Raw genomic sequence first — 24,518 nt, 5'->3', positions numbered from 1 at the left:
GAGGTGGGGCCAGGGACTGAGGCCAACTCGCCGGGGGCAGTCACGCCAGAGCAGGGCCCATGGCCGCCAGGGCCGCCAGGGTAGACCCCGCGACCTTCCTTCCCTCCCGACCCAGACCCGAAGGTAAAAGGGTCGCCCCGGGCCGCAAAGGCGAAGGCGCGCGACTGGGCGAGTTGGGGGTGGGGCGGGGCGAGTTGGGGGCGGGCGCAGGGGCGGCAGCAGGCTCAGCGGTTCCATATTGATCTCACAGGGTAGCTGGGGGTGGAGCGGCGTAGCGTGGGGCGCGGCGGGGTGGGGCGCCGGAGAGAGGGGTGGGGCGCTCGCGGAGGGGCGCGGAGGGCGGGGCGGGCCGCCCTACCCTTAGGGTGACCAGCAGGCAGGCCCCAGCCCCACGTGGCGAGGGGCCTGCAGGGGCGCGCGCTAAGGGGTGCGGGGCCCGGCCTGCAGGCCTGCGGGCGCCGCTACAGCGCCGCTATAGCGCGCTAGGGTGCCCCGACACCAACCCGGCCAGGGCCCGGCCTTGCGCCCGGGCAGCGCGACGCCATGCACGTGGGCTGCTGTTAGTCCCTAGCAAACGGGTAAAAGGACGGCTGCGGCGCGGTGGAGTATCGGTAGCGATCGGGAGGTATCGGGGTGCACCGGGGGGCGTCGGAGGGCGTCGCAGGGCATCGTGGCGGGGCGGGGCGGGACGTGGCGGGGCGAAGCAGGGGCGGGGCTGGGGCGGGGCGGGGTGTGGCGCCGTGAAGCGGGGCGTAGCGGGGGCTGCTGACACGCTTGGCTGGGCTGAGCTATAGGCAAGGTGAAGACCCAAAGGCCCCAATTATACACGCAAACGACAAACAAACACAGAGCGCAACGTTATTATAAGCCAGGAGTTCCAAGTTGCTGTCACAGCATCATTACTCCCGAGGCAACCTATACTGCTCTGAGGAAAAATTGCATGACATTTCTAGAAGGGCAGTCCAATTACAACACTCAAAGGCCAAGCTGCATCTTTCAACTCTGACAAATGTCATAGAAGAGGTGTGCTTATACTTCTTTAGTGATGAATCTGGATTTTAAAAAAGCAGGCGTTTCAAAAATCAGGAGAGAAATTGAATGTCATTGACTGCAATGTTTTCTAGAGTTCCCAAATGTAGCGGCAAATTCAAACTAAATAATAGGAACAGGTGAAGTCTGTGTAAAGTCGTGTAGGGGCTGGGTAGAGAGGCAGGCAGGCAGAATTGATTCTACCATACTGTGACACGAAGAAAGAATAAAAGTAGAATATGACCCCTACAACTTGCTCATTGCGTTACAGTTGCAATTCATTACAGTTATCACTACATTTTATCCAAAAATATGATGTACAAAATGGATCAGTATTGATGCGCAATAGATACTCACGCCTATTGAGCATTAAACAGCATATTTGTGTTCATATTTGACAAGAAAAAGCAGATACTGAGCTAAGCTTTTCACTCAGACTCATTGAGACCAAGCACATGTAATACTAAACCACAGGGAACAGGAAATATGTCATTGCGCAAACAAAAACATCGACAACATAACCTTGTAACGAGTCAACGGTTAAGCCTATCAAATAGATAACAACCAAATAAAAAAATAAGATTAAATAGTAATATAATATAGGGAGCACTTTAAGAATATAAGAATCTGTATTTATTCATAATGACAAGAGGAATCACATTTCCTAACCTCTTTCGAGTCCCTGGTCAAAAGCTCCATCCAGTAAAACAACTAGTGTGACCCCAGCGCCTGCTAAATACGTGACTAAAAGTACAGGTTTGAAAAATAACGCAACGAAATAAAGTAGCAAATAACCACGATCCTATTTCTTATCAATAAAACACGAAAAACGACACGGTTGAAAGATACCGCAGTCTGACGTCACACCTAACTAATGCGATTCCAGGTGATAAGGGGTCAGGACAACACCACCGCATTGAAAGTGACACTCACGGCGAGAAAGCGGTAGGCTTCAATATAAAAGAGAAGACGAAAAGTGCCCCTCTCATTTCGCCAACAAACGTAAATTATCGAGTAAATCAAGGGCCGTCAAAGGCCATAGCTGCCTAGCCAATGTCAGATCGATGGCACCATCACTTGGAGTCGCACTCTCTCCGTCACTACGGTTTGGAGAAGAACTCACCTTGGAAAGCACGATATCCCGAGATCGAAGGCGTGCGTAGACACAATCACCGACAGACTCCGAGAATAAAAACACAGAGGAATTGTCAAAACATCCACGCAGTACTTGGACAGGCACCTCCTCCTCCTCGCCGAGCTGTGCTGTATGCAACTTCTGTGACGTCACTTGCAACCGCCTTTGAGCATGGAAATAAAGGTGTTGGGAAATGGCTCGCTCTTCCCGCCGGGAATTCCAATTGTGTGAAGTGGAGCATGGCAGGAGCCAAAGGTGCAGGATTTCAATGCATCCGTTTCTCGAGGTATTTCAGTTCTGGTAATAACAAGTGTTGGGTAAAATGTAGAACAGATTGAAGAAAACAAAACAGCTTCAGTAAGGAGGAGATTTTAATATCAAAATAAACCATAGATTGAATTACGTAGTTCACAAGCATTTGGAATACCTTACCAAAACACTAGCCACTAATACAAAATCACAGAAAGGTGCTCAAACAATTGTACGAGAAACTATCTGACAGATTCAACAAATCAAGAGCAAAATATAAGTCAAATGAGATCAGAATAAATGCACTATCATGCTCACTTACACAGTTTGATTTAACATATTTGAACAACGGTACCAAAAGCTAACATGACAAAAGTCAATCTCTCCTCATAATTCAATAACTGTTTACAGTCTAAACATTCAGCAAAACAAACACGAATAACTTAGATTAATCCATCCTCTCGTCATCAGTCAAATCATTACAATCCATAGCCAAGCAATTGGAAGACATTAAAAAAAAACATCTGAAGCTAAAATTATCCGAAAGATTGATAAAATTAAATTAATTGAACAGTTATGTAGATAGAAATTCATAGAGGCTCCTTCACCATTCAATTAAGCAAGAGAACATCAAGCTGGTATGACCCAATTATGTAAAATAGATTTAATTTTGGGTAAGAGTTTCTGCTAATATATGTACCAGATGCATGAGGAAACCATGGCAAAACCAACTTCATCTACAATAAATAACCAGCATGTTAAAATAAAATAATCAGTATGAAAACTCATCTAAAGACAGAAGAATTTCATAGAGGCCTGTCAGTCAAACTTAGTACAAACACCTTCCCCAAAACACATTCAAAATAGAACAAACTAGCACTTGCATATTACTCATTCCGTTAGCCAAAAAACAAGCACCCTTGCTCTTTTTGCTAAGAACTCACAAAATCACAAGCTCTTAAGTGCAGAAAAACAAACTATGAAAGAAACAAAAACAAGAAAAATATTTCTAAATATAACATGCTTAAAAACACCAGTGGTTACAACACACATTCCCATTAATTGAGAAAATCTGTGGTAAACACTCGTGTTTTACAATTTCATTATTATACATGCATTAAAGAAACAATAACTAAATCAAAACAAATATCAATAATTTATACTAGTACTAGGGTATATCACTTTGGCACTTAAGTTGAATAACAAATATAAGACTAGAAAGCCATATCATGAAAAAGGACAAGGTCTTGTATCATAAAAATAATGACCCTGTTAATTTGAAGTAATTTACAGTCAAGGGGATGCAGGTAATAGCTGTCTAGAGTAAAGCCTGAATGCAGACTTAAGAATCAATCATTTTAAATCTAGACTGAATTACTTGCATACATATAGGTACATCAATCCAGGGATAGATCACAATATATCATATGAATACTTCATGAACGTCTAGAATGCATCGTCAATACTAAACCTTGAACAATGACACTAATCACATGACTAGTTTTCATAACACAAGACAGTAGGAAAGTTTTACATAAAACCACCACTGCTCAGGTTATCCTTTGAGGAGAAGGGATAAGTTAAAACAATCCCTGTAAAAATAGACATTTTCTTGACAAACGCAAGTGTTGCTATCATTGTTATAGAGATGTTGTGTTCCAATAAGTTACAAAATTCCAAAAACAACTTTACATTGAATTTAAAACTGCATTTTTGTGTTCTCATTTTCATAAAATGTTTTTGGCTTATTCCTATAAAATTTAATTTAAAAATAGTTTTACTTCCACCATATTAGTGCCACAATGTTAGTTTGGAAATCAAACTCATCTCCAATGAGTAAAGCAATACCACAGCCCATCCACCAAATGTGCCCCGTGTCATTTCATAAGGCAACACTCAAAAAGAACACTCAATATAAAGATATTCAATCACTTGGCTTTGGGTAGTTCCATAACATTAAAACAGGTATCTTTAACAGTAACTTTGGTCAGGAAAACATTAGAAAAGCAGTTACCTTACCATTATGACAAGCAACTAGCATATAAAAAAGATTAACACCCAATCCATACATGATCCAGAAAATTTTTAAACAATTTCATGTCATTCATTTACTACCAAATTGGCTAAACAAACTTAGGGGGATGGTAAGTAGTACATTTTGCAACTCAATTCATGGATTTCATTACCATAAGTCTGAGGGGCTGTTAGTTCCAGTAGTAGATGAGGATCCCTTGCGTTCTGCACCAGGTGCTGCACTGCAACGGAATGGGCTGCCTTGTCCTTTGTGTTCTGTATTAAGGACAAACATCAGTACAGGACGACAGGCTGTAGAGTATTATTGGAGATGAGCAACTTACGTGATATTGCCATTAGCATGGTGCGTCGTGCTCCAAATGTGGTTATACCAACATCACGCAAGTCCTTATCAGTGAGGGTCATGAAGACATTCAGGTCAATTTCATGTTCCTTGAAAACATCTGAAATCAATAAAGCCCAGTTAGAACACTGTCAAATAACCAAATTGAAAACAGCTCTTTCAATAGATTTCTACAACTTACTAATGTATTTTTCCATGCCAATGGAAATGAGGAGAGAGGTAAGATCAGTTGTTTTCATAGAAGAAACAGATGCACGGGAGGATGATGGCACTGAGTCAAGATAGCTGCTAGAGCTGAAAGGACTGTCTCTACCCTTGGTACTTGATACAGGCCCTGGTGTTACACCCAGGTCAGATACAGATGGAAATGAAGAACTAGAAGGTGAGCTCAAGTTTTCTTGAGCAGACATTTTCCAGCAGTCTGAATTCAGTGCGTCCTACAATTAAAAATAAACTTGTAAAAAATCGTAGTTAGAAATAACTTCCAATAAATAGTAAAATAGAATTACAGGAATAATTCTCTCTTTCTTGAACTGTTCTTTTAAGGCATTGCTAGGGCTTGATTGACTGAATCCATAGCCAGACCAAGTAGATGATGGAACACGCAGAACCTCAGGCATGGGTTTCATTTGCATGGCTGTAGGAAAAAAAGTGAGAAGAAATATTTAAAAATTAGAGATTTTTTCTTTAGATGTTAAATTTGTAATGTAATAGAATTTTACTCGAATTATACTTGCCCTTTGCAGCTAGTGCTTTCTTGCGTTGATATTCCAGAGCAGAAGTCAAAACCTTCTGATGGTCTGAGCTCTTGTAGCTACCCTCGGAATTTTCTGAAATACTATTATTACGGGCATCTGAAACAAGTTCAAATTATTGAGAATTTGATTTCCTAAAATTAAAAAAAAATGAAGGGAGAGGATGGAGTGAAGAGGCACCTCTTGAATCATTGAAGCAGTGTAGTGGAGAAGATACACGCGGACTGGCCGTCGGACTACCATTACTGCTGGAGTGAACTACAAGAAATAAAAATAAATAAGTAAGTTTAACAAATAACTGGAACTGTATTAAAAGGGTATAAAGAATGATTTAAGGATAAACCTTGATAATCAAGAGATTGAGAACTACTTGGGCGGCTATGGTAGCCAAGAGATGAAGAGCAGCTTCCAGTGCAACCACCGTCCGATGGAGGGCCAGAAAGGGTGGCATGCTGCATTCTAAAAGAAAGAAAGCAAAATAATGCAGACAGGAAGAATAAATTGAATTTTTAGACATTAAAACCTAACAAACCTTGGCAAAAGTTGTTGAAGCAACAACTCTTGCTGCTGCTGCTGCTGCTGCTGCTGTAGCTGCTGTTGTTGGTGATGGTGAGACTGGTGATGCTGATATTGGTGATTATGTTGTGACAATGTTGACCTCATCAATTGGGAAAACTGATGCTGAGAAAAGGCTTGGCTCGGCTCATGTGCTGAAGGAAGCAAGCTGTAGTTGTTCCATTGCAAACCAAGAGATGCCATAGGAGACATACTAGGACTCGAAGACATCAGACTAGGAGAGATGCCAGGTGACAGAGAAGTTGGTGATGGCATGTTAAAGATGTTGTTGTTGTTACTAGTATTGATAGTCAACAAGCTGAAAGGACTAGCAGCAGCAGCAGAAGCAGCAGAGGTACCTAGAAAATTTCAGAACCAAATATTAGACTCATAATACCTCTTTAGAGAATGTCATTTAACACACATTGCGATACCTTTAACAACATTTGCATTGCGGTCATACAGAGATGGGCTATCCATCAATTGATAAGATTGAGGAATGTCAGCCTTAGAATTATCGTCTTTGAGATTAAGGAGCTGCTTGCGGGCTTCGTAGATTTTATCTAAAATATAGAACCAGGAGTAAAAATTATTTCAAGAAAGAAGATAATGAAAAACTTTTGGGGTGGATGATCTTACTAGCATTGCGCTCTATGCCTTTCACAATAATTGACATGCTATTCTGCTTGGGCTTGTGACGAATTGTTATGAGAACATCATGGGTTTGCATAAGGAGAGCAACTTGGTCATTCTGAATGGAAATAGATTCATCTGGAACATCAAACATCAAAACAAGGGGAAGAGAGCCCTGCAAATGAAAAAAATATACATTTATACTTAAAACCAAGACACAATGTTTAGTCACCCATTTCAGAGAAATACTCACAAGCAATTGCTGCCGAGCAATGTACACATTATGAATGACTCCTGTAATCAATACATTACTCTTCTTGATTGATGGGATATTAGGATCACAAGCGTCAGGAAACATTATCTGTGTAGCAGTGCGATGCATAATCATTTTAAGATTGCTGTTGTTTTTTCCAACAACTGTAGGATGGTGCTGGGGAGAAATTTCCATTGACATCTGCACTTGCACCTGATTCTATGGAACAGACAAAAGAATTACTATGGTATTGATGAAATAGAAACAATTTTGTAATATATATAATAATTGATACTTACAGCAAGTGAATCACACATGTGATTTATAAGCAGCAAAGTAGCCTCCTTAACTTGAGCCACCTCCCATTCACATCCCTTGACAACTACCAAAGTGGCATGCAACTTGGGTCGAGTGCGGAACATCACTTGTACATTATACTCTTTTTGAACAGACAGCAAGAATGGAGACTCAGGATCAGGGTAAGGTTGTAAGGTTCCAACAATAGGCAATTCAAAGCTGAACATCAACGGGGTGAGTTCCTAGAACAAACAAAATATTAGATTAGATATTAGAACTCCCATCATACTCTTTTTGCAGTTTCAATTTTTAAGTGATTACTAACCCTGACGCGAGCACGGGCACGCTCTACTCCTTCCAAATCACCCGCAATTGAAACTTGGTTACTCTTCTCCATGGGGTTGCTGCGGTTGGAGTCAGGAAAATGAATATGGCAACCAGTATCCTCCATGACTCTCTTGATAGTCAAACCACCTCTTCCAATGATGTGTGAATGGTCAGTGTAGCTCACGTTCAGCTTCATTGTCACTCTGTTGCTCTAAGATTAGATAAAACGCATGAGTTTGGCTCTTGTATAAAAATAATGTCTACAGGCGAAGTATCAACTCACCCTTACATCCAGAGCCGACATCACCTTGGCCTTGGCCTCTTTCACGTCTTCGGGTCGACCAGCGATCCTGACGTGAGGGTCTATAGAAAAAACAACAACATATTTTTCATTAACAGCAGATCAGAATATAAAGAAGCGTGTGGTTGACACAGAACACCCTCCGCAAGAAACGCACCATTTTTGGACTTTGATCCAATCTTTAGTCGAGCTGGCCAGATTATAAGGGTGTTGGTCTCGTCCATGATCTGCAAAGCAAGCAAACTATGATAACCGGAACATTTATTCTTGACGGGTGCAGACTCCCACTCATCCGGCGAGCAGCATGAGTCGCCTGCGTCGCCTGTCCTTCCCTCTGAGCCAGCCCTACACACTGTGCACCGCGCGGTCCGAAACGGCTGGCCTGGTGTGTCACTGGGAGACACGGGTGCGGGTGGCCAACAGCAGCCGATCGAAAAGGCGTGTCAACACTGAATGCACGCTGCTGTGTGGCACGCCACGGTAGGGCACAGCCGGCATACAGCCGGCACAGCGTAGAGCGCGGTGCGAGAGAGAAGGGGAAAGACATCCCATGACCTATGAGCCCTACCGGCGAGTCACGTCTAGGCGCGAGAGAGGCGGCGAGGATTAGGGCCAGGCCCCTAAACTACGTAACATGGGGTCTGTAAAAGGGGGGGGGGTACGATCGGAACGCAGCGAGCGTATCATCAACGGTAGCGTTGAATTCACGATAGGGAAGTAATCGGAACAAGGTGAAGAGGGTGGCAGAGGACCTTACGAGCGTTCTTTAAACGCTAGCGGCAGAACTACGCTTGCTACGTTGCTATCGCAAATCCACCTTAAACCACACGAACAAACAAAGGTGCACAAAAATCACGGGCAGCAAGCAGTTTACAAGCACTGGAAGTCGTAGGTCGTGAGCGCAGCATACGCCAACTCTCAACTCCCTTCAACACACTGGCTCACCCACCTTGCTGAGAGCGAAGGCAAAAGTCATATCCGGAATTTAAAACAAGTCAGGTACGTTGGTCGCGCCCCGGCTGACCGCGGCGGGGTGAGTTCCGAGTCGGACACCATCCCGCGGAGTTGTGCTGGTGGCCCGCGAGGGACACGGGGACAGCGCGAGCGGCGGGGGAGGGCCGGGGGGCGGGGCCGGCGGGGCGTGCGGAGGGGGAAGACCACTCTGGTTCGCACCACAAGTGCAATGGTTGCCTAGGCCACAACACGGTGCGGCTGGACACCCGGTACTTGCCAACCCACTCCGAAATGCTATGTCTAGAAAGCGTCCAAAGTTCGTATATGTCTACTTTTGAACCACGTAGAGTTTGACGTAGACGTCCATGAGGTCTGAAAATAGATCTTAAACAACTCTAGACGTCTTCTATCCCAGGTAGCAGAGCTGCATAAAATGTGCATTGTGTGTCCAATCTAAAAAGCGCCTAAAACGCGTGTAGGCGCCTAAAATGTGCGTTTCAGATGGAACATATAATGCGGTTCGAATGCAGTTTGCTCCATTTTGCTATCTGGGTAGCTTTAGAATTCCTGGCTGGGCAGCGCACCCCCATGTCCGGGGTGTCGACTGGGTTGCCTAACACACAGGCGCACTAGTGTGCCGACTAAAGCTCACGGCTATCGCAGCAATATTCGCTGGCAAACACTGGGGCTGGGGAAAAGTGGGGGGGGGGGGTACGAGCCACTACATCGTAGCTAAAAGAAAAAGTCTACAGCACTTACCCGCTGGAAGAAATCTGCAGCAGTCTCTTTGGTCGGAGTGTCACCTGCAGGTGGTGTTCAAAGCAATATATGAGATTAAAACGAGTAAAAACGGGGACGCCATCGCACCACTATTTTCAGAATTTAAGGGAAACGGGGCGGAGAACTCAGGGGTTCTGTTCAATAGATGCTAGTCAAAAAAATAAACCCCCGCCCCTCCCCCTCCCTACCAAGGGCTTATCAGCTCACCAAGCAGCATGTGCTCCAGCTTACGACGGTCCACACGGAATCTATCCTGGAACAGCTGATCTTCTTGCAATCCCAGGTTGGCGGCCAAGTCCCGCAAATCCTCGCGAGAGTCACTGTACATACTAGAGCCGCGCGTCGACACCTCGGACACGGCGTCCGAGGCCATACCGGGCAGCAGGCCGGCCATCTCGGGCATCAACTCATAGCCCAGCATACTGACTACGGGTAAGTACGGGGAGACAAATAAAACTAGCAGATGGTAACAAGGCAATGAATTAGGGCTACGATGATGTTGAAGGTAAACAATAAATTAATGATGGCTAATGTAACGCGGATGGGAAGTTAACTAATCTTGTTGTTGGTCTGGCCCACACGAGACGAGGAGCTTGATCTTCTAGACGATCGGCGCGGATACGATGGAAGCGTAAAGTATTTGACGGTTCCGGCACTGTCCTCGTTCTGATTCCAAACCGCCTAACCCATTCGCTGACCACGACCGACTGCTCCTTCGCCGCCCGGTCAAAACAGCTGACTGATGGGACTGGAGACGGGACCGGCGAGCTCGACTCGGTACGGACGGAGAGGAAAGGGGGGGGGGGGGGGGAGATGCAGATAATGGAGGGGGGCGGGGAGCTGGGAGGAGGGGGCACGGCACGGGGAGAGGGGAAAGGAGGTGACAAACACGGCGGGGAAGGACTTAGCGCGCAGTCCGGAACTCTGAAACAAAGAGAAACTTCAATCAATTTCAAAAATCAGGTTGGCTAATGATGAACACGTTAGCGTACCAGACTCACCCTTTCAAGACTCAAAGAATCTTTGGAGGGATTTGGCTGCTTTGAAAGCTCACGAGACAATTTCTTTACAATGGCGAAGAATTTCTCTCGAATTCAATAGGATCATGCTCGCAATTGGTTCGCGATTACAGAGCAAACAACCGTTCGCAATATTTCTTTTACAGTAAACGTCCAATCCGAGGATTAAGGCAGCCTTATCCCGGGGAAAAATTGGGAAGGGGTGAGGGTCGTGAAAAAGCCACTCGAGAGAATAGAGCGAGAGCATATCGGAAGCCGTACGGTGCGTCCGAAGTAGACGATATAGAGCCACCCTACCCTCCAGCCCGCCCAATGAAAATCTGGACCAATTACTTCAGGAAGACAAAATTGGCAGGGCCAATGAAAAAACAGAGAGACATTAACGCCAGACGCACCAAGAGTTCAATGATGACATAAGTTAAACATTCCTCAGTCAAATTGAAATGTATTAATTTATTGTTTATATAGATAATATATATGTAGTAATATTACAAATGACAAATAAACATTCATCTTGCTGGTCACAAGGGTTGACAGGTTACATTACTAAAGTAAAACATGACACTGATATAAAAGGAAGAAAGATGGAAAACTCAACATGAAAATAGTAAAATACCCAAAATATATGAAATTAACTGCTAGGCAGAACTGCAGGTGGATCACAGACAAACATGTCAAAGTGTCTGTAAAAAAAATGGTCAAATATACAAATTCACAAAAGTCTGCAATTTGTTAGTATTTCACACAATAAATTATTAATTTAGAATCACTCAATGGGTTATAAATGTTGCCCATAAACTGTAAAATTCATGGAGTTTAATTATGACAAAGCATTGAGGAATACCAAGAATGTGAATAAAAGTTGGTTCTGATCCTCTTTTAACTGACCTAATGTGGATAAAAAGTTAAATCTGGCCCTTTTCACTGACCTAGGCCTGCTAGGCCAGAGGGAAAGCAGCTTCATCTCTTACACCATTCTTTAAAAAGTGGTTGAGCACAGGAACAATCAAAAGTATCAACAATGTAATCTTGAGGAACAAATTCAGAACCAGAATACAAAGCGTACTGTTTGGTCTCTGCTCTACGACATGTCTGAATGTAACACCTAAACAATTAATACATTTGGGATATAAGTGTATGTGCTAAAAATCAAAACATAGGCATACACTGACTAGATTATGTTATAACAAGGCAACACTCTAGTTTACCAACTACAGCCTACTTTGGTTTCTGACTAGCACCTCCAATGACGTGGTTCACAGGTGCTGTAAACTTATTGAAACAAATATACAACACTAGTGTGAAAAGTGTACCATATTGAGGCCTCTAAATGCTGTGGCTAGGATAAATTGGTAGCATATTGATTTTGAAATTGGTTATCTTATCTTACTGATATATGAATGGGATATTTAACCAAAAACCTTATGATTAGGCAAAACTGAACTTATTTAAATCCGAAATGAGTGAATCATTGGGCATTTAAAGGTATGCCATCAATATTGAGCTTGCTCTCACAATCAATTTCACCCCAAATGTTTTTTGGGACTAGGTGGGAACTGAGTGGAAGAGATTTTAAAGTTCATTCATATTACTGCACATGCTTTCCCCATTGCATAGGAGGGGAGAGATAGCGGTTCACAAGCATTGGAATATGCTACCAATACATTAACATCAAGCCTACTGACATAAATTAACTTCAGAAGAAAAAAAAGTTCACACTGCAAAACCATACACATGAGTGCAAATAAGTTAAACAGGAAAAGAAAATACACACACTCATAGAGATAAAATGAGTAAGGAAAAAAGGGGATACATGATCACATATCATCAGACTTATCAAAAAAGCAGTGTAAAAAGATGTCATGTAGCTAATTCATCATCTAGTGACAGAAACATAATGTCAGATTTAAAGCAGGGGACATCCGCAATCAAGATTGAACAATGATGGTGGAGGCAGTGATTAAAAAAATTTACATCCAATCGAACCAATAGGACCATTGCCTAAAGCTAACAACCTCACAAACAGAAGGAGATGTTTGGATTAGACAGCTCCAAACAACACCCAACCACTATAAACTCACTCTGCTTTACAAATGGGAGGTAGAAACTGTCACAAGATCAGCAAAAATTTTTTAACAACAAGAATAACAGCTATGTTGGGACATTAGGAAGGAACAAATTAAACTATGTAACACAATAGGAAGGATAGAGTCAATAAAATTAATGGACACAAAGATGTCAAATATACAAAGGAAAATAAATTAGAGAAAACATATTGTGCAAATCAGTCGATAAAGAAAACACACAAACAAACATATGTACTACACATAATTGTAAGTGGGTACAAAAATGAGTATGAGGTTTTATAAATTAAGAGAAAACTATCAAAATAAATTGAAAAATTTCAAGTCCGAGTTACATGTTAATAAGACACACATGTAGTTTAACAAGAATAGAATAGAAGCAAGATAGTAAAAGGCTCCATCTATTCATATTTCTAAATCAAATAAGAAAGAAAGTTGAATTTATTAAAAAACTTGATTCATTGCACATTGGAACAGTGCACATGAGTGCCCATCAAAGCCAGTTATTTTTATTTTGTACATTGAAATAACTATTGGGATTAAAAATCTGTGTGATCACAGATTTCATATTCTCATGGCAATCCACAGTGGAATAAGATACACCAAAGTTTTAAAAATTTAGACTAACAAGAATGTGTATAGATATGAACAACATACCTAATTTTATTACAAATTTCATGGACATTACCAAATGAAGCTGATTAGCTCAAACACAGTAGAAATTGATTAACTACTTCCATTTTTCAGAGTTTTTCCCCACTGCTGTATTTTTTGTATTTTGAAGAAGCCTTGAAAAGCCAGAAAGATTTGTTGCTGACAAACTATAAAACCACAACATAATGTCACGGCTAAGTAAAAATTTCACTTGGGTTCTCCAACAAAGTAGAAACAGCAAGAAGTCACAGCATAAGATAAAAAATATTTTAAAAAATGGCACTTATTAGAATGTGTTCTGAACCTCAAGCAAGTTTGCAGTACAAGTTCTTGTTTAAAAAAAAAAAAAGAAATCATTCTCTTTAAATAAAGTGAAATATGTATATTGGAACTGTGATGTATGAGATATTGGACACTTGAGCAAAGCTGTGGATGGTGTGTCTGATTAGCTATTGTACCCTGAAGCACAATTCCTATTTACCTTGATGGAGATGCAAGATAATCTGTCACTTTTGGTATGTGAAGAGCTTACATGACAATACACTTTCTCTGCCTTCTTTTCTGTGGTTCAGGTCGAAGAACAGCACGCACAGCCTCATCAAATACCTGTAATTGAGAAAGTAAAACTTAATGAAAGTGAACAGCTAAAGGTAGTACCTAGTAGCTTCATACAGATATGAGCTGTTTTCAGAAAAGATACTTAAGAGGCTACTTTATATGATCGCCACCTAAACTAACCACCTAATCTAATTCATTTAAACAAATGAAGGAGTATTATGGAAAGCACCACCAGAGCCCCACAAGCTATTCAGTTTATTTGAAAGTCCTACTAAAAATATCATCTGCGTAGACAGTGGATTAATGTCTCTTAATCTATATCACAAATGTCATTGAAAAGGAAGTGAAAGTAAAGATAAATAATAGCAATAAAAATAATATTAGCATCCTTTACGGTAGACTTCTAACTTCTAACAAAGTCCTGCAGTTTTGGCTAGTCAGAGTCACTCTTAATATTTTATAAGTAGGAAAGTTTGATATTATGTACCTGTTTTAAACCCCTCTGAGTAAGTGCAGAACATTCCATATATTTAACTGCTCGAATTTTATTAGCAAGCTTTTGACCTTGTTCTCGCTTAATTGGCGATAAACCTTGCTCTGAGAGAAGAGTAAGTGTTTCACGGTCATCTCTTAAATCAATTTTGGTACCTGAAATTAAGAAACAATCATAGTTCAATGGTCGAGCATAACAGTACAGGAAAAATGAGAAGTTTACAAAGTTATTAGTGACCTACCAACAAGAATCATTGGAGCATCTGGACAATGATGTTTTATTTCGGGATACCATTTTGAAGTTACGTTTTCAAAAGATGAAGGACTTGTTACACTAAAGCAGATGAGGAAGACGTCAGTCTGTAAAATAGGTCAATACCATTATAGCATTTGAAAGAAATTATAATTAGCGGAGAGAAAGAAATCAAGAGGATCTGTACCTGGGGATAGGATAGAGGACGTAGGCGATCATAATCTTCTTGACCTGCTGTATCCCAAAGCCCTAAACTGACAGGAATACCATCTACAACCATGGGGGCGGAGTAATTGTCAAATCTAAGGACATACATAAGGCAAGAAAATTTGATTACAAAGTAGAACTTGGGAAAGAAGAATTAACATTGTATGCTACAACTAATACTTACACTGTGGGAACATATTCACCAGGAAAACTATCAGTGGTGTATGATATCAACATGCAGGTTTTACCAACAGTGCCATCTCCAACGACAACACATTTAATTGGACGTCCAGAAGACATGATTATATTAGGTTTGATAAAAACAGTTCCTGCAAATTTAAATGAAGACAATAAAAAACATGTCAGATTAAAATTGAAAAGTAAGCCAAAAATTACATGATTTTGGGTTTTAATAAGGATTATCAAATGTTTGCTGATAAACTGATAGTGGAGCAAAGTCGAAAACAATGAATGAACAATCAAGTGTAGGTTAGAGTGCCGAGACCGAATGACTCATAGACTGATAACTGAAAAAAATGATGGAAATTCCAAAGAATAAAGTAAAATAGCGTATCAAATTCAAATAAATAATTGCATTTAGTCGATTGAAACATTCAATAAGACCTATAAAAATGATACAAAAATAAAATTGCCGCAAAGAGGTGTTAAATGACGGTACCGTCCCTACCATTACTGTAGTAAAATAAAAGGACAAATGAGAAATACAGAAAATTCACCTGAGCACCGAGTTAAAATTCTAACAGTTGAAAATAATAATTAACCAAAATATACGCTTAAACTTTAAGCGTTCTTCACAACAATGCTGCTGATCGCAAGCTTTATTTACTTCGCCATTACGCCTTCTTTCTTCCTTCTTACTTTCAGTTTCTTCTATTTTCTGTCACCGCCATCTACTACTACGATAGGGGAGGGGAGGGGGGGTCGGGGGGAGACGAGGCGGCGTCCGCCACTTGTAAACACCATGTAAACACTTTCGCTTTCACTGAAGAAAGTAAAAACCTATTATGTTTGTTCTTTAAAACGCTTTTAATGTGTGGATTAATTATGCTGATTGCATATTTATGTGACTCTTGTTGTTGTCATTAAATTGTCATGGTTCCTGCAGGTATGTGTCCGTCTCTTTGAATGATTATAGTAACCTAATTTTGGTCTGACGGGTATTAGGTCATACAAAAACAACTTGTGACACTCGATGTCAACAACAACCTTTCAGTCCTTAAAACAATCTTAATGTATTTGAAACAACTGTCGTTTCAGCTTTAGTTTTCTTAGTCAAAGTTAACCTAACTCTCATTTTTGCTCTACTCTAGATTTAAGTCCAACATCACCACTTTCCAGCAAAGTCTGGAAATCTGATTGTAAGTATTTGATTTGAACTTGTTTTTGCGATGAGGTGTACACGTGACTTGAGATCTATTTAACATATTATATTCTTTGTTCATCATAGTGTACCGCCTTCAACAAGAGGCACCCAAAGCTAAAGCTATCGTAGCCGATGGTCCTGTCCCAGGAAGACCAGCTCAATTTGGAGGGGAATTCCATGGTGTGTTGTCACATCAAGATGCCCTTCGCCTTCTAAGAGATGATGGGGACTATTTGGTTCGTCTCAGTGCTGGCAATGATGGATTCCACACACTGTCGTTGCGGTAAGTTAAGGATACATAGTAGAAATGTAAAAATTCCACATTTCTGAGTTCTGAAGGGCTGCTCATTGATTTCAGATTCAACAAGAAAGTTAGCCATTATAAACTTTACTTTGATGGTCAGTTTTACGTACGTGCTAATGACAAACGGTATGAGTCAGTTAAGGATTTGGTCGCCGATGGTCTTGTTACATTACATATGGAACAAAATGCAGCCCACTACATTGAGAGAATGCATCAGCACTCTTATGAACAGAGTCCTTACATGACCCTCAATAAATTGAAACGAAGGGTCTTAAGACAGCATTCATCAAGGTACAAGATTACTATCCACCCATTCCAAACTAACTGTGGTTTACCAATCAGTATCTTTTAATTTCTTTAGTAATTTTAATTATTAGAAAACAACAGATAGCTGCTGTTGATGGACTGCCTGAAAAAAAGAGTGCATTGAGTGAAGCCATAGCAGTTTCTGAAGGAGCTGATCAGAAGCCTCATACATTTAGAGTTCATACTTTTAAAGGTTTGAACTGGTGTGAACTCTGTGGAAACTTTCTATGGGGATTTACTGCGCAAGGTGTAAAATGTGAAGGTAATAGAAATTCCCAATTTTTATGAACAGAATAAATCTAATCTAAACATCTTCTGTTCAATGTCAACATCGATTTTTTCATTGTTTTAGATTGTGGATTTAGTGCTCACAACCGCTGCTCAGAAAAAGTGCCTTCTGATTGTCAGCCTGATTTAAAAAACTTTAGGGGTGTGTTTGGCCTTGATTTAACAACTTTGGTTAAAGCCCATCGCACTCTAAGACCATGGGTCTTGGATAAATGCATTGCAGAGATGGAGGGACGCGGGCTTACATCAGAGGGTCTCTATAGAGTTTCTGGCTTCCAGGATGAAATTGCCTCCCTCAAACTTGCTTTAGATAGAGGTATGCCATTTAAACAATTTTTATTTTTATTTTTTTGGAAGGGCAAAGGGAAAGAAGGGATGTTTTGTGAAATCCTAGTTTTTATTTAGTCAAGTCAATAACTTTGCCATTTCATTTTAGATGGCGAGCATGCAGATTTAAGTCCTCAAGCCTATGACAATATAAATGTTATAGCTGGTACTCTGAAGTTGTATCTGAGATTACTTCCTATACCTTTAATTAGTTTTGAAGTTCATCCTGTTCTCATGAAAGCAGCGCGTAAGTGTTGGGTGAATTATTTTGTATTGACTGGTCTGATGAAATTGGCCCTTACATAATACATTTGTTCTACAGAAGCCAGTTCACTGGAGACAAAACTGAAAGGAATTAAGGATGCCCTTTCTCTTTTACCTCCACCTCATTTCCATACACTCAAATATTTTGTTGAGCACTTAAACAGGTTTGTATTTAGTGTGTTAATTGGTTCTGGGCTTGTTCTAATTTTAATTAATGATTGTCTTTATCATTTTTGAAGGGTTGCTCAACTCAATGAAGTCAATAAAATGACTTCTCACAATCTGAGCACTGTATTGGCTCCTACGCTAATGCCAACACCAGACCTTGCACTTTTCTCTGGCAGTATTCCAGCTATGGTTCATGAAATCACATCTTTGGAACTGATTATATCACACCATGACAGTATCTTTGTTTAGAACTTTTTTTTAAATAGATAAATCTCTTTTATATTTCATTTTAATGTGTTGAATATTGAGGGTGCAAAATGTATTATGGTGTAAGCAGCACAAGTATTTTGTTAGGTAACGTGTTAAATGTAGTTAGGGTTTGTTTTTTTTATCTAAAGGGATATTTTTTATGAGTCTATACTATTGATTTGTATTATTTATTAATCAATACAGCATTTTTATTCAGTCCTGAATATTTTTATTCACCTTAAAATGACAGCACTTTCCTGCAGGAACAATGAAGCCCGATTTTGTGCTATTGAGACATTCTCAACATAAAATAACTTTCAAGAGTGTCTAAAATGTCTGTGACCGAAAACCACTTAACAAGTCGTTATTGCTGGATTTTCATCAGGTAGAGCATAGTCACTTGGAAAAGGTGAAGAATAGTTGACACTTTACTTCCACAGGCAACTACTATGAATAAAACAATTTATTGACCAGCAATGTCAAACTAATTTGTCCATTTTAAATATAATCAGGTAGGCAGGTGAGCTTATGAATAGGAGTAGCTTATTCAATGGCAAAGAGGAGAAGCTAAGAACTACCTTCCCAGCAAAACAAACTTTGATAGTAAAATTTGAATGAGCCTGGTAAATGCTTGGCTTATTTCCCCAAGAGATCTCTAATTTGAAGAGAAGTGCAGGTAATCTACAAAACAAAACATAGGTACTTGCTCTGATCTAAGATCTTAGTCACATGGCTGCATGTGGCGAGACTGTTTCAATCAAGGACTGTGTTTTACCACTTGCAAGCCCAAGAAGCGTCTTCACTGTCTTCATAAGAAAAGAAAAACTAAAATTGTTGAGATAACTTACGTCATTCCACTGCAATGGCCAATAAAGACCCAAAGTGGGAAAGTAATCCCAAAGTACAGATTTAAGATAAAAACCTCATGAAAACCATAGACAAAATGCTTTTGAAGAAAAAATTCTAAAGTCAAATGAGGGGGAAAAAATTAAAAATGTCAACTTTAAAGGTAAAGCTCCAACTCTCAGAAATTACAAAAAACACAGAACAGGCCCTCCCCTACCCCACTCACACATACATACATACATACACAACCTAACAAAGCAAAATGCTGACACAAACGCACACCCACTTTCACACAGATATATCACAGACTCCACAGCAAACCATGACACACACAACTATTCAAAACCCAATAAGAAGAAAAAATATGGGCAACAGGAAAAGCTTCTTAAACGTCTACTCCTAGCACCATTGAAAATGACCCTCAGGAAAGATGAGGGATATTGAGAATTGAGGTCATTCTCTTTTGTATCCAACAGAGAAAATGAAAGTAGGCACTAAAGAAATAATAAAAACTGATTCATTTTCATACCTTTATGTTCACAATTGATTTAAAAAATAAGACTGATTAACCGTGGTAAGAAATCCTAACAGTTGTCCACAGATGAAATTTAGGCATTCACATTACTGATCTCTTCCCAACTGTTTGATGTATAAGTGAAAGCCAACAATCGACAGTAATCAAAGAAGTAAATGAAAAATTTGAGGGGACAGTATTAAGAACAAACAATTGAACAGAGCAAGAACAATTCCCACATAATCTACATCTAACCTGTCAAAAATGGCAAATAATAGACATGATTGTTATAAAAGGAAGAAAGAAAAAAAAAAGGAGGTATAGCCAGACTGATATTTTCAAGTAATATTTCAGCCTCAAAATTAGATTTTACAGTATGAGGATAAAGGGTGGGATTGATTGACCCATAACTGACTGGAATCAAAGATAAGCCAGCAGTTCAGAAACCCATTAAGGGTTCGAATGCCACTTCAAAAATTGGCTGTAGGAAATTCAATTTTCCCCCCTCTAAAGTGAGTGTGCACGAGGGTCACAGCCCTACATCTGGTCCAGATAAAATGGACATGCCACTCAAGTGCAATGCACCACACCACTGCTCTCACAGCAGCATCAAGCCATCCCGGCGATCCACTTCAACTATCTTCAGCCTCTTCAGTATACTTTTCTACCCACTCTGTACTCAGCAGGTGGGATTTCCACTTTGATTCGGGATCACAAATGTAGCGTTTCACTTTCCAGTGCAATAGCTGAGTTTAAGTCCCATTTAAGCTCAGTAAGGCTAAAACAGACAATTAGAATATAAAGTCACATTTAAATCACTTACAAAAACTTCTGTGATAGTGATCAAATTTGCATTATTGAATTTTTACCTGTGAAAATTGGTTTCCCGGCGTCGGACCAGCATAGAATGCAGAGCGATCACCTTGATAGGTTGAGTCCTGAGACAGCATACCATCCATTTGGGATTGGAATTCCCCAACCATATAACTATCCTGAGATAACTCGGCCTGAGACAACCCAGGCTGAGAGAGACTAAAACCAGGCTGTGACATTCCCTAGACACAGAAGAAAGTATGTTAGCATTACATTTAATGGAATAAGCCTGATGAGAAATTTAGATACTCAGAGATCGAAGATGTGAGAAATTACCTGAGACATTCCCTGTGTAAGAGGAATGCCTTGACTGTAAGGCTGAGTGTTGTCCTGGCTAGCAGCACCTTGGCTGAGCCCTGTCTTACCAATGCGATTCTTAGTTTTGGGTGGAGCTCTTCCATTAGGCATAGGCCCACGTCCACGCTGATTTTGTCGTGCTTGCATAGCTTGTTGATGCTGATTATAGAATCGGGGTGGAACATGTGCCATATTCATAAACATACCGACTGGAACAGGCATATTGGACAAAGCTGCCTGAGCTCGTTCTGGAGATATGTAACCAATTGGATCATGGGCTCGGGCAAACATGTCCATTCCCCCCATTCCTGCTAATAACAAAAAGTTAGATAGAAAATAAATTTAGCATAATTACAACAATAAACAAAATTTAAAACACAAAAAATAGTGCCAAATGCCATGTCAACTGACCTCCTGCGCCACCAGCACCCCGTCCAAAGTATGGATTACCATTCATCTGGCCTGTCCTGTCATAGATTGATCCAGGTACCATAGCCTCCCTGGCATCATAAACTGTTGTTGACATAAAGTGAGTACCAGGATTGCTGGCATTAACCAACTTCTTGGGTTTAGAGAACTGAATCATAGATTCTTTCAAGTTGTTAAGAGGACCTTCAACTAAAACTTTTTGTTCCTTGTAGAAATTTAGTAGGTGGTTCCACAAAGGTTGCTGCAAAATAATGACAACAATATTTGTTAAAAATAGGACCAAAAAGGCAAATATACACACACCTAAATTTAGCAGATACAAGCAGATACAAACCTTTGAGAGAACTTTCGGGTTACCAACAATAATGATACCATACTTTGCTCTAGTTAAAGCTACATTGAGACGCCTTGGGTCATTCAAGAAACCAATACCTTGGTGCTCATTTGAACGCACACATGACATGATAATTAAATCTTTCTCTCGTCCTTGGAAAGCATCAACACTGGCTACTTCAATCTCTTGATAGAGTTTTGAATGAAGAGCACCCTGGTACTGCATGTACTGCACCTGTAGGAGCAATCAAAAATTCATTTCAAGAGTCAAAATGTGAACTTATTCAATGGTTATATTTTATGGCAATGAATTCTAAAATAACAAACCAAATAAGCTCGTTGACCCTCATATGGTGTAATAACACCAATTTGCTCTGGCTTTACACCACAGCGCAAAAAGCGTGTAGCGATTTTTTCTACATTTGCAGCTTCAGTTCGATTTAGGTATGAAGTTCCAGACCCAGCAATTTCTTCCTGACCTTGTGTAACATAGAATAGCATAGGCTTCTCTGGTACAGGCCATGGGAAGTCCATTTTACTTAGTTTCCTTTCATCTGTAAAAATAAAAGGGTAAATCTTACAATATAGATTATAATAAATCAACACAATTAGATGCTGACTAAACTTACCAGCACAGACACCGTTTTGCAGAGAACCCTCATAGAAGAAGTTAGAAGGAAATCTTGATAGTTCTGGGTGCATTCTGTATTGAACTTCTAAACGGAATGGTCGAATACCCAAAACAACCAGCCGCTCAAACAATGATTGGGACAGGCCTGCCCTTGCCGCTTTCTTGCACATAACCACAGGCCCCAACTGGCAGTGGTCACCAACTAATATCAACTTTAAAAAGAAAAGGGTCAGACATAAGAGGTTTTTGTTTTCAATTTAAAATATGAAAGAAAGATATCTAGTATCACAAAAAATAATACCTGCTTCGCCCCAAGAATAACTGGCACCATACATTCGGGTTCTGTTGCCTGCATACTTTCATCAATAAGAATTGAATGAAATTTGATTCGTGCTAGGCGGGGATCTCCAGCACCTACACAGGTGCAGCAGATAACATCAGCAGCATCTAGCAATTCTTTTTCTGCAGCCTTCTTAAGCATTCGGTAGCGTTTCTCATCAACTGAAGACAGTTCCCCTGTCTCATCCTTAAGCTGCTGCAGTTTCTGAAGTTCCGTGGCAGCATCCATGTTTCTGATTTGATTATGTAATGCCAGGAAAGACACTGGGGAGTCAATAGCTTCACGAGACTTAGCACACAATCTGACAACTTTCAGACCAGTCTTGTGAATTTTTTCAGTGAGCTGATCAACTGCAATGTTGGATGGAGCACAGACAAGAACCGGCCCCCCACTTTGCTTGACAAGTTGATAGACAATTGTTGCGGAGGTTACAGTTTTCCCAGTACCAGGAGGCCCTTGAATAAGGGAGAGGGGCCGTTGCAAAGCATGTTTAACAGCATAAACCTGGGAACGGTTCAAGTCCGGTAGATTTGGTGCAGAAAAATGTTTGGGTAAGTGACACCTGAATAAAACTTCTTCAACTTCATGACCCAAAAGTCTGTGGTAAATATAACCAGACACAGAAGTGTCATCAACAGCAAACTTCCTTAAAGACAATTGCATTCGATCGAATGACGTTGATTTCCAAATAAAGTCAACAACAAAGTTAGAGGTGCATTCTGATGGAGCATTGCTGCTTGACTTTAACTCAATTCCAACCTCTTCCCCAAAGTTGTCAGGAATCTTAATGACATGACCAACACCAGACCAAGGCTTGTGCATATCTCCGAGGTATCTCAAGCGTAATTCATCGCCATGCATTAGCTTCATATCGGTATCAGTTTTGGCCATATTGAAATATGCAATAATTTTCTTGTTTAAACCAACATCCCAGCGGACTTCCATATTTTCTTGAGTTTGACTTTCTTTCAGCCTTTTGTCATAATCTGCTTCAAGCCTCACCAATGGACCAAATATATTTTGATATTGATAGCCATCTTCATACCGCAGGAGAACTTGTTGAGGTTCCTCATCAACACCAGGCTTTTCAAGATCTTGGAAGGTGGCTTCAACATTATCTCTCCATAAATCCTCCAGTTTTGTAATTTGAGGTGCGGAAACCTGACGAGCTCGTAGTTGCTCTTGTTCTGATGGTACTTTAACAAGCCATGATAGAAAACATCTGTCTGAAATGAGAGGCTTCCACTGCTCTTGATCCCTGAACAAAACATATAAGATTAGTGATTGACAGGCAGTTAATAAAGATTAAGTAAGCAATTTAATAGGTTTTGACCCATACCAATTCATGTCTTTAAGAGAATTTTGAGCAGCACAGGGTTGTCTGCACAGGAGAACTACTACAGAATCTGCTTTGGCAGGAATAAAACCCAGCACAAATACATTGCGGACCCCACAAGAATAGCATTCTAGAACAGTTTCACCCAGAGGTCCATCTTTGTGTAAAGTCACTTCCTATAACAGAATGGTGCGGAAAATATGAGAAATGATTAACATTCAGATCAGAAAAAGTTGTTATGACTCAACAAACCTTGTGCTTTGCTCTGACTAGATGATTGATAATATGGGATCCAGATGTATTCCCACGGCCATTGCAAAACCATTTCTTACAAACATTGCAGAGCACCACACAACTTGGATCATGGATACCACAATATTTGCAAGCGTATGCTGGCAATTCCTGCCAAGAATAAAACAGATTGTAAAAAAAAATAACTTGACTGAAAGAATGTATCACCAGCCAAAATCAAATAATACCTTGTTGTAATACGAATCATCTTCTTCCTCTTCAAATTGCAGCTCTCCCAACTTCTGTGTTGTTATAGCAACATTTATTTCAAGACCATTAGGTTTGCTATCTCCATTAATCTGCGGATTTTAGGAGATTATATAAATTAGACAAATTAGTCTGAACAAAATTAACTGCTACATAGTCAATTTAATATGAATACAGCAGTGTTAGGTACTGTGCTGTTAAAATTTTATTTGAATATAC

The 24,518-nt window shown here is 40.4% G+C and overlaps 6 protein-coding genes across 8 annotated transcripts in view; 1 reads left to right on the top strand and 5 right to left on the bottom strand.

Moving 5' to 3' along the window:
* Positions 1-2,135, bottom strand: part of LOC113203870 (zinc finger protein 431-like) — a 39,395-nt gene extending 37,260 nt beyond the window's left edge. Inside the window, exon 1 of the mRNA XM_026418786.2 lies at positions 1,963-2,135. The gene's annotated coding sequence lies outside the window, so the exon portion shown is untranslated. The remainder of the gene's footprint in view (positions 1-1,962) is intronic.
* LOC113203868 (zinc finger protein 182) overlaps positions 1-2,335 on the bottom strand; it is an 18,948-nt gene extending 16,613 nt beyond the window's left edge. Inside the window, exon 1 of one of the 2 annotated variants that reach the window (XM_026418784.2) lies at positions 2,153-2,335. The gene's annotated coding sequence lies outside the window, so the exon portion shown is untranslated. Of the gene's footprint in view, positions 1-1,698; positions 1,947-2,152 lie in introns of those variants that run through there. The other variant, XM_026418785.2, reaches the window with a different exon arrangement.
* A 182-nt stretch (positions 2,336-2,517) lies between these two features.
* Positions 2,518-10,398, bottom strand: LOC113203836 (protein bicaudal C homolog 1). Its single transcript, XM_026418735.2, has 17 exons — positions 9,853-10,398; positions 9,625-9,668; positions 8,069-8,138; positions 7,894-7,973; positions 7,609-7,821; positions 7,286-7,525; positions 6,987-7,205; positions 6,740-6,908; positions 6,535-6,663; positions 6,078-6,459; positions 5,889-6,004; positions 5,726-5,803; positions 5,528-5,644; positions 5,300-5,427; positions 4,972-5,227; positions 4,771-4,890; positions 2,518-4,702 (listed from the first exon to the last, which is right to left on the bottom strand). Exons 1-17 carry the CDS (start codon positions 10,064-10,066, stop codon positions 4,596-4,598), a joined length of 2,682 nt encoding a protein of 893 aa, XP_026274520.1. The 5' UTR covers positions 10,067-10,398; the 3' UTR covers positions 2,518-4,595.
* Positions 10,399-11,097: 699 nt separating this feature from the next.
* Positions 11,098-15,814, bottom strand: LOC113203850 (ras-related C3 botulinum toxin substrate 1). The gene is made up of 6 exons (XM_026418754.2): positions 15,650-15,814; positions 15,097-15,241; positions 14,893-15,007; positions 14,695-14,812; positions 14,448-14,608; positions 11,098-14,008 (listed from the first exon to the last, which is right to left on the bottom strand). The coding sequence occupies exons 2-6, from the start codon at positions 15,210-15,212 to the stop codon at positions 13,931-13,933; spliced, it is 588 nt and encodes a 195-aa protein (XP_026274539.1). The 5' UTR covers positions 15,213-15,241; positions 15,650-15,814; the 3' UTR covers positions 11,098-13,930.
* A 29-nt stretch (positions 15,815-15,843) lies between these two features.
* On the top strand, positions 15,844-18,418 carry LOC113203816 (beta-chimaerin). The gene is made up of 9 exons (XM_026418713.2): positions 15,844-16,038; positions 16,244-16,291; positions 16,381-16,579; positions 16,655-16,891; positions 16,978-17,168; positions 17,259-17,510; positions 17,631-17,768; positions 17,844-17,949; positions 18,025-18,418. The coding sequence occupies exons 1-9, from the start codon at positions 16,026-16,028 to the stop codon at positions 18,200-18,202; spliced, it is 1,362 nt and encodes a 453-aa protein (XP_026274498.1). The 5' UTR covers positions 15,844-16,025; the 3' UTR covers positions 18,203-18,418.
* A 1,146-nt stretch (positions 18,419-19,564) lies between these two features.
* Positions 19,565-24,391, bottom strand: LOC113203815 (regulator of nonsense transcripts 1; the record flags this gene model as incomplete). 2 transcript variants are annotated; one of them, XM_052274021.1, is given in 11 exon segments in its annotated part: positions 19,565-20,340; positions 20,432-20,617; positions 20,712-21,043; positions 21,144-21,402; positions 21,496-21,729; positions 21,822-22,048; positions 22,124-22,337; positions 22,427-23,723; positions 23,805-23,977; positions 24,054-24,203; positions 24,281-24,391. In XM_052274021.1, coding segments are annotated over 11 exon segments (3,192 nt in total), but the record flags the coding sequence as incomplete, so codon positions are not given.
* Positions 24,392-24,518: the final 127 nt, after the last annotated feature.

Source organism: Frankliniella occidentalis, unplaced genomic scaffold, assembly GCF_000697945.3.
Source record: "Frankliniella occidentalis isolate FOCC.00 unplaced genomic scaffold, Focc_3.1 Scaffold327, whole genome shotgun sequence".
NCBI lineage: Eukaryota > Metazoa > Arthropoda > Insecta > Thysanoptera > Thripidae > Frankliniella > Frankliniella occidentalis.
Note: the sequence above shows the minus strand (reverse complement) of the source record. Positions and strands in the feature narration are given on the sequence as shown.

Coding starts and splice junctions, on each gene's coding strand:
- LOC113203816 (XM_026418713.2), top strand. Junction 16,292..16,380: donor CAAAGTCTGGAAATCTGATT/GTAAGTATTTGA, acceptor TGTTCATCATAG/TGTACCGCCTTCAACAAGAG. Junction 16,580..16,654: donor TTCCACACACTGTCGTTGCG/GTAAGTTAAGGA, acceptor CATTGATTTCAG/ATTCAACAAGAAAGTTAGCC.
- LOC113203850 (XM_026418754.2), bottom strand. CDS start 15,212: ATGTCTTCTGGACGTCCAATTAAATGTGTTGTCGTTGGAGATGGCACT. Junction 15,008..15,096: donor GGTGAATATGTTCCCACAGT/GTAAGTATTAGT, acceptor GTATGTCCTTAG/ATTTGACAATTACTCCGCCC. Junction 14,609..14,694: donor TGCTCCAATGATTCTTGTTG/GTAGGTCACTAA, acceptor TCTTAATTTCAG/GTACCAAAATTGATTTAAGA.
- LOC113203836 (XM_026418735.2), bottom strand. CDS start 10,066: ATGCTGGGCTATGAGTTGATGCCCGAGATGGCCGGCCTGCTGCCCGGT. Junction 5,428..5,527: donor GAAAGCACTAGCTGCAAAGG/GCAAGTATAATT, acceptor TTTTTCCTACAG/CCATGCAAATGAAACCCATG. Junction 4,703..4,770: donor CATGCTAATGGCAATATCAC/GTAAGTTGCTCA, acceptor TCCTTAATACAG/AACACAAAGGACAAGGCAGC.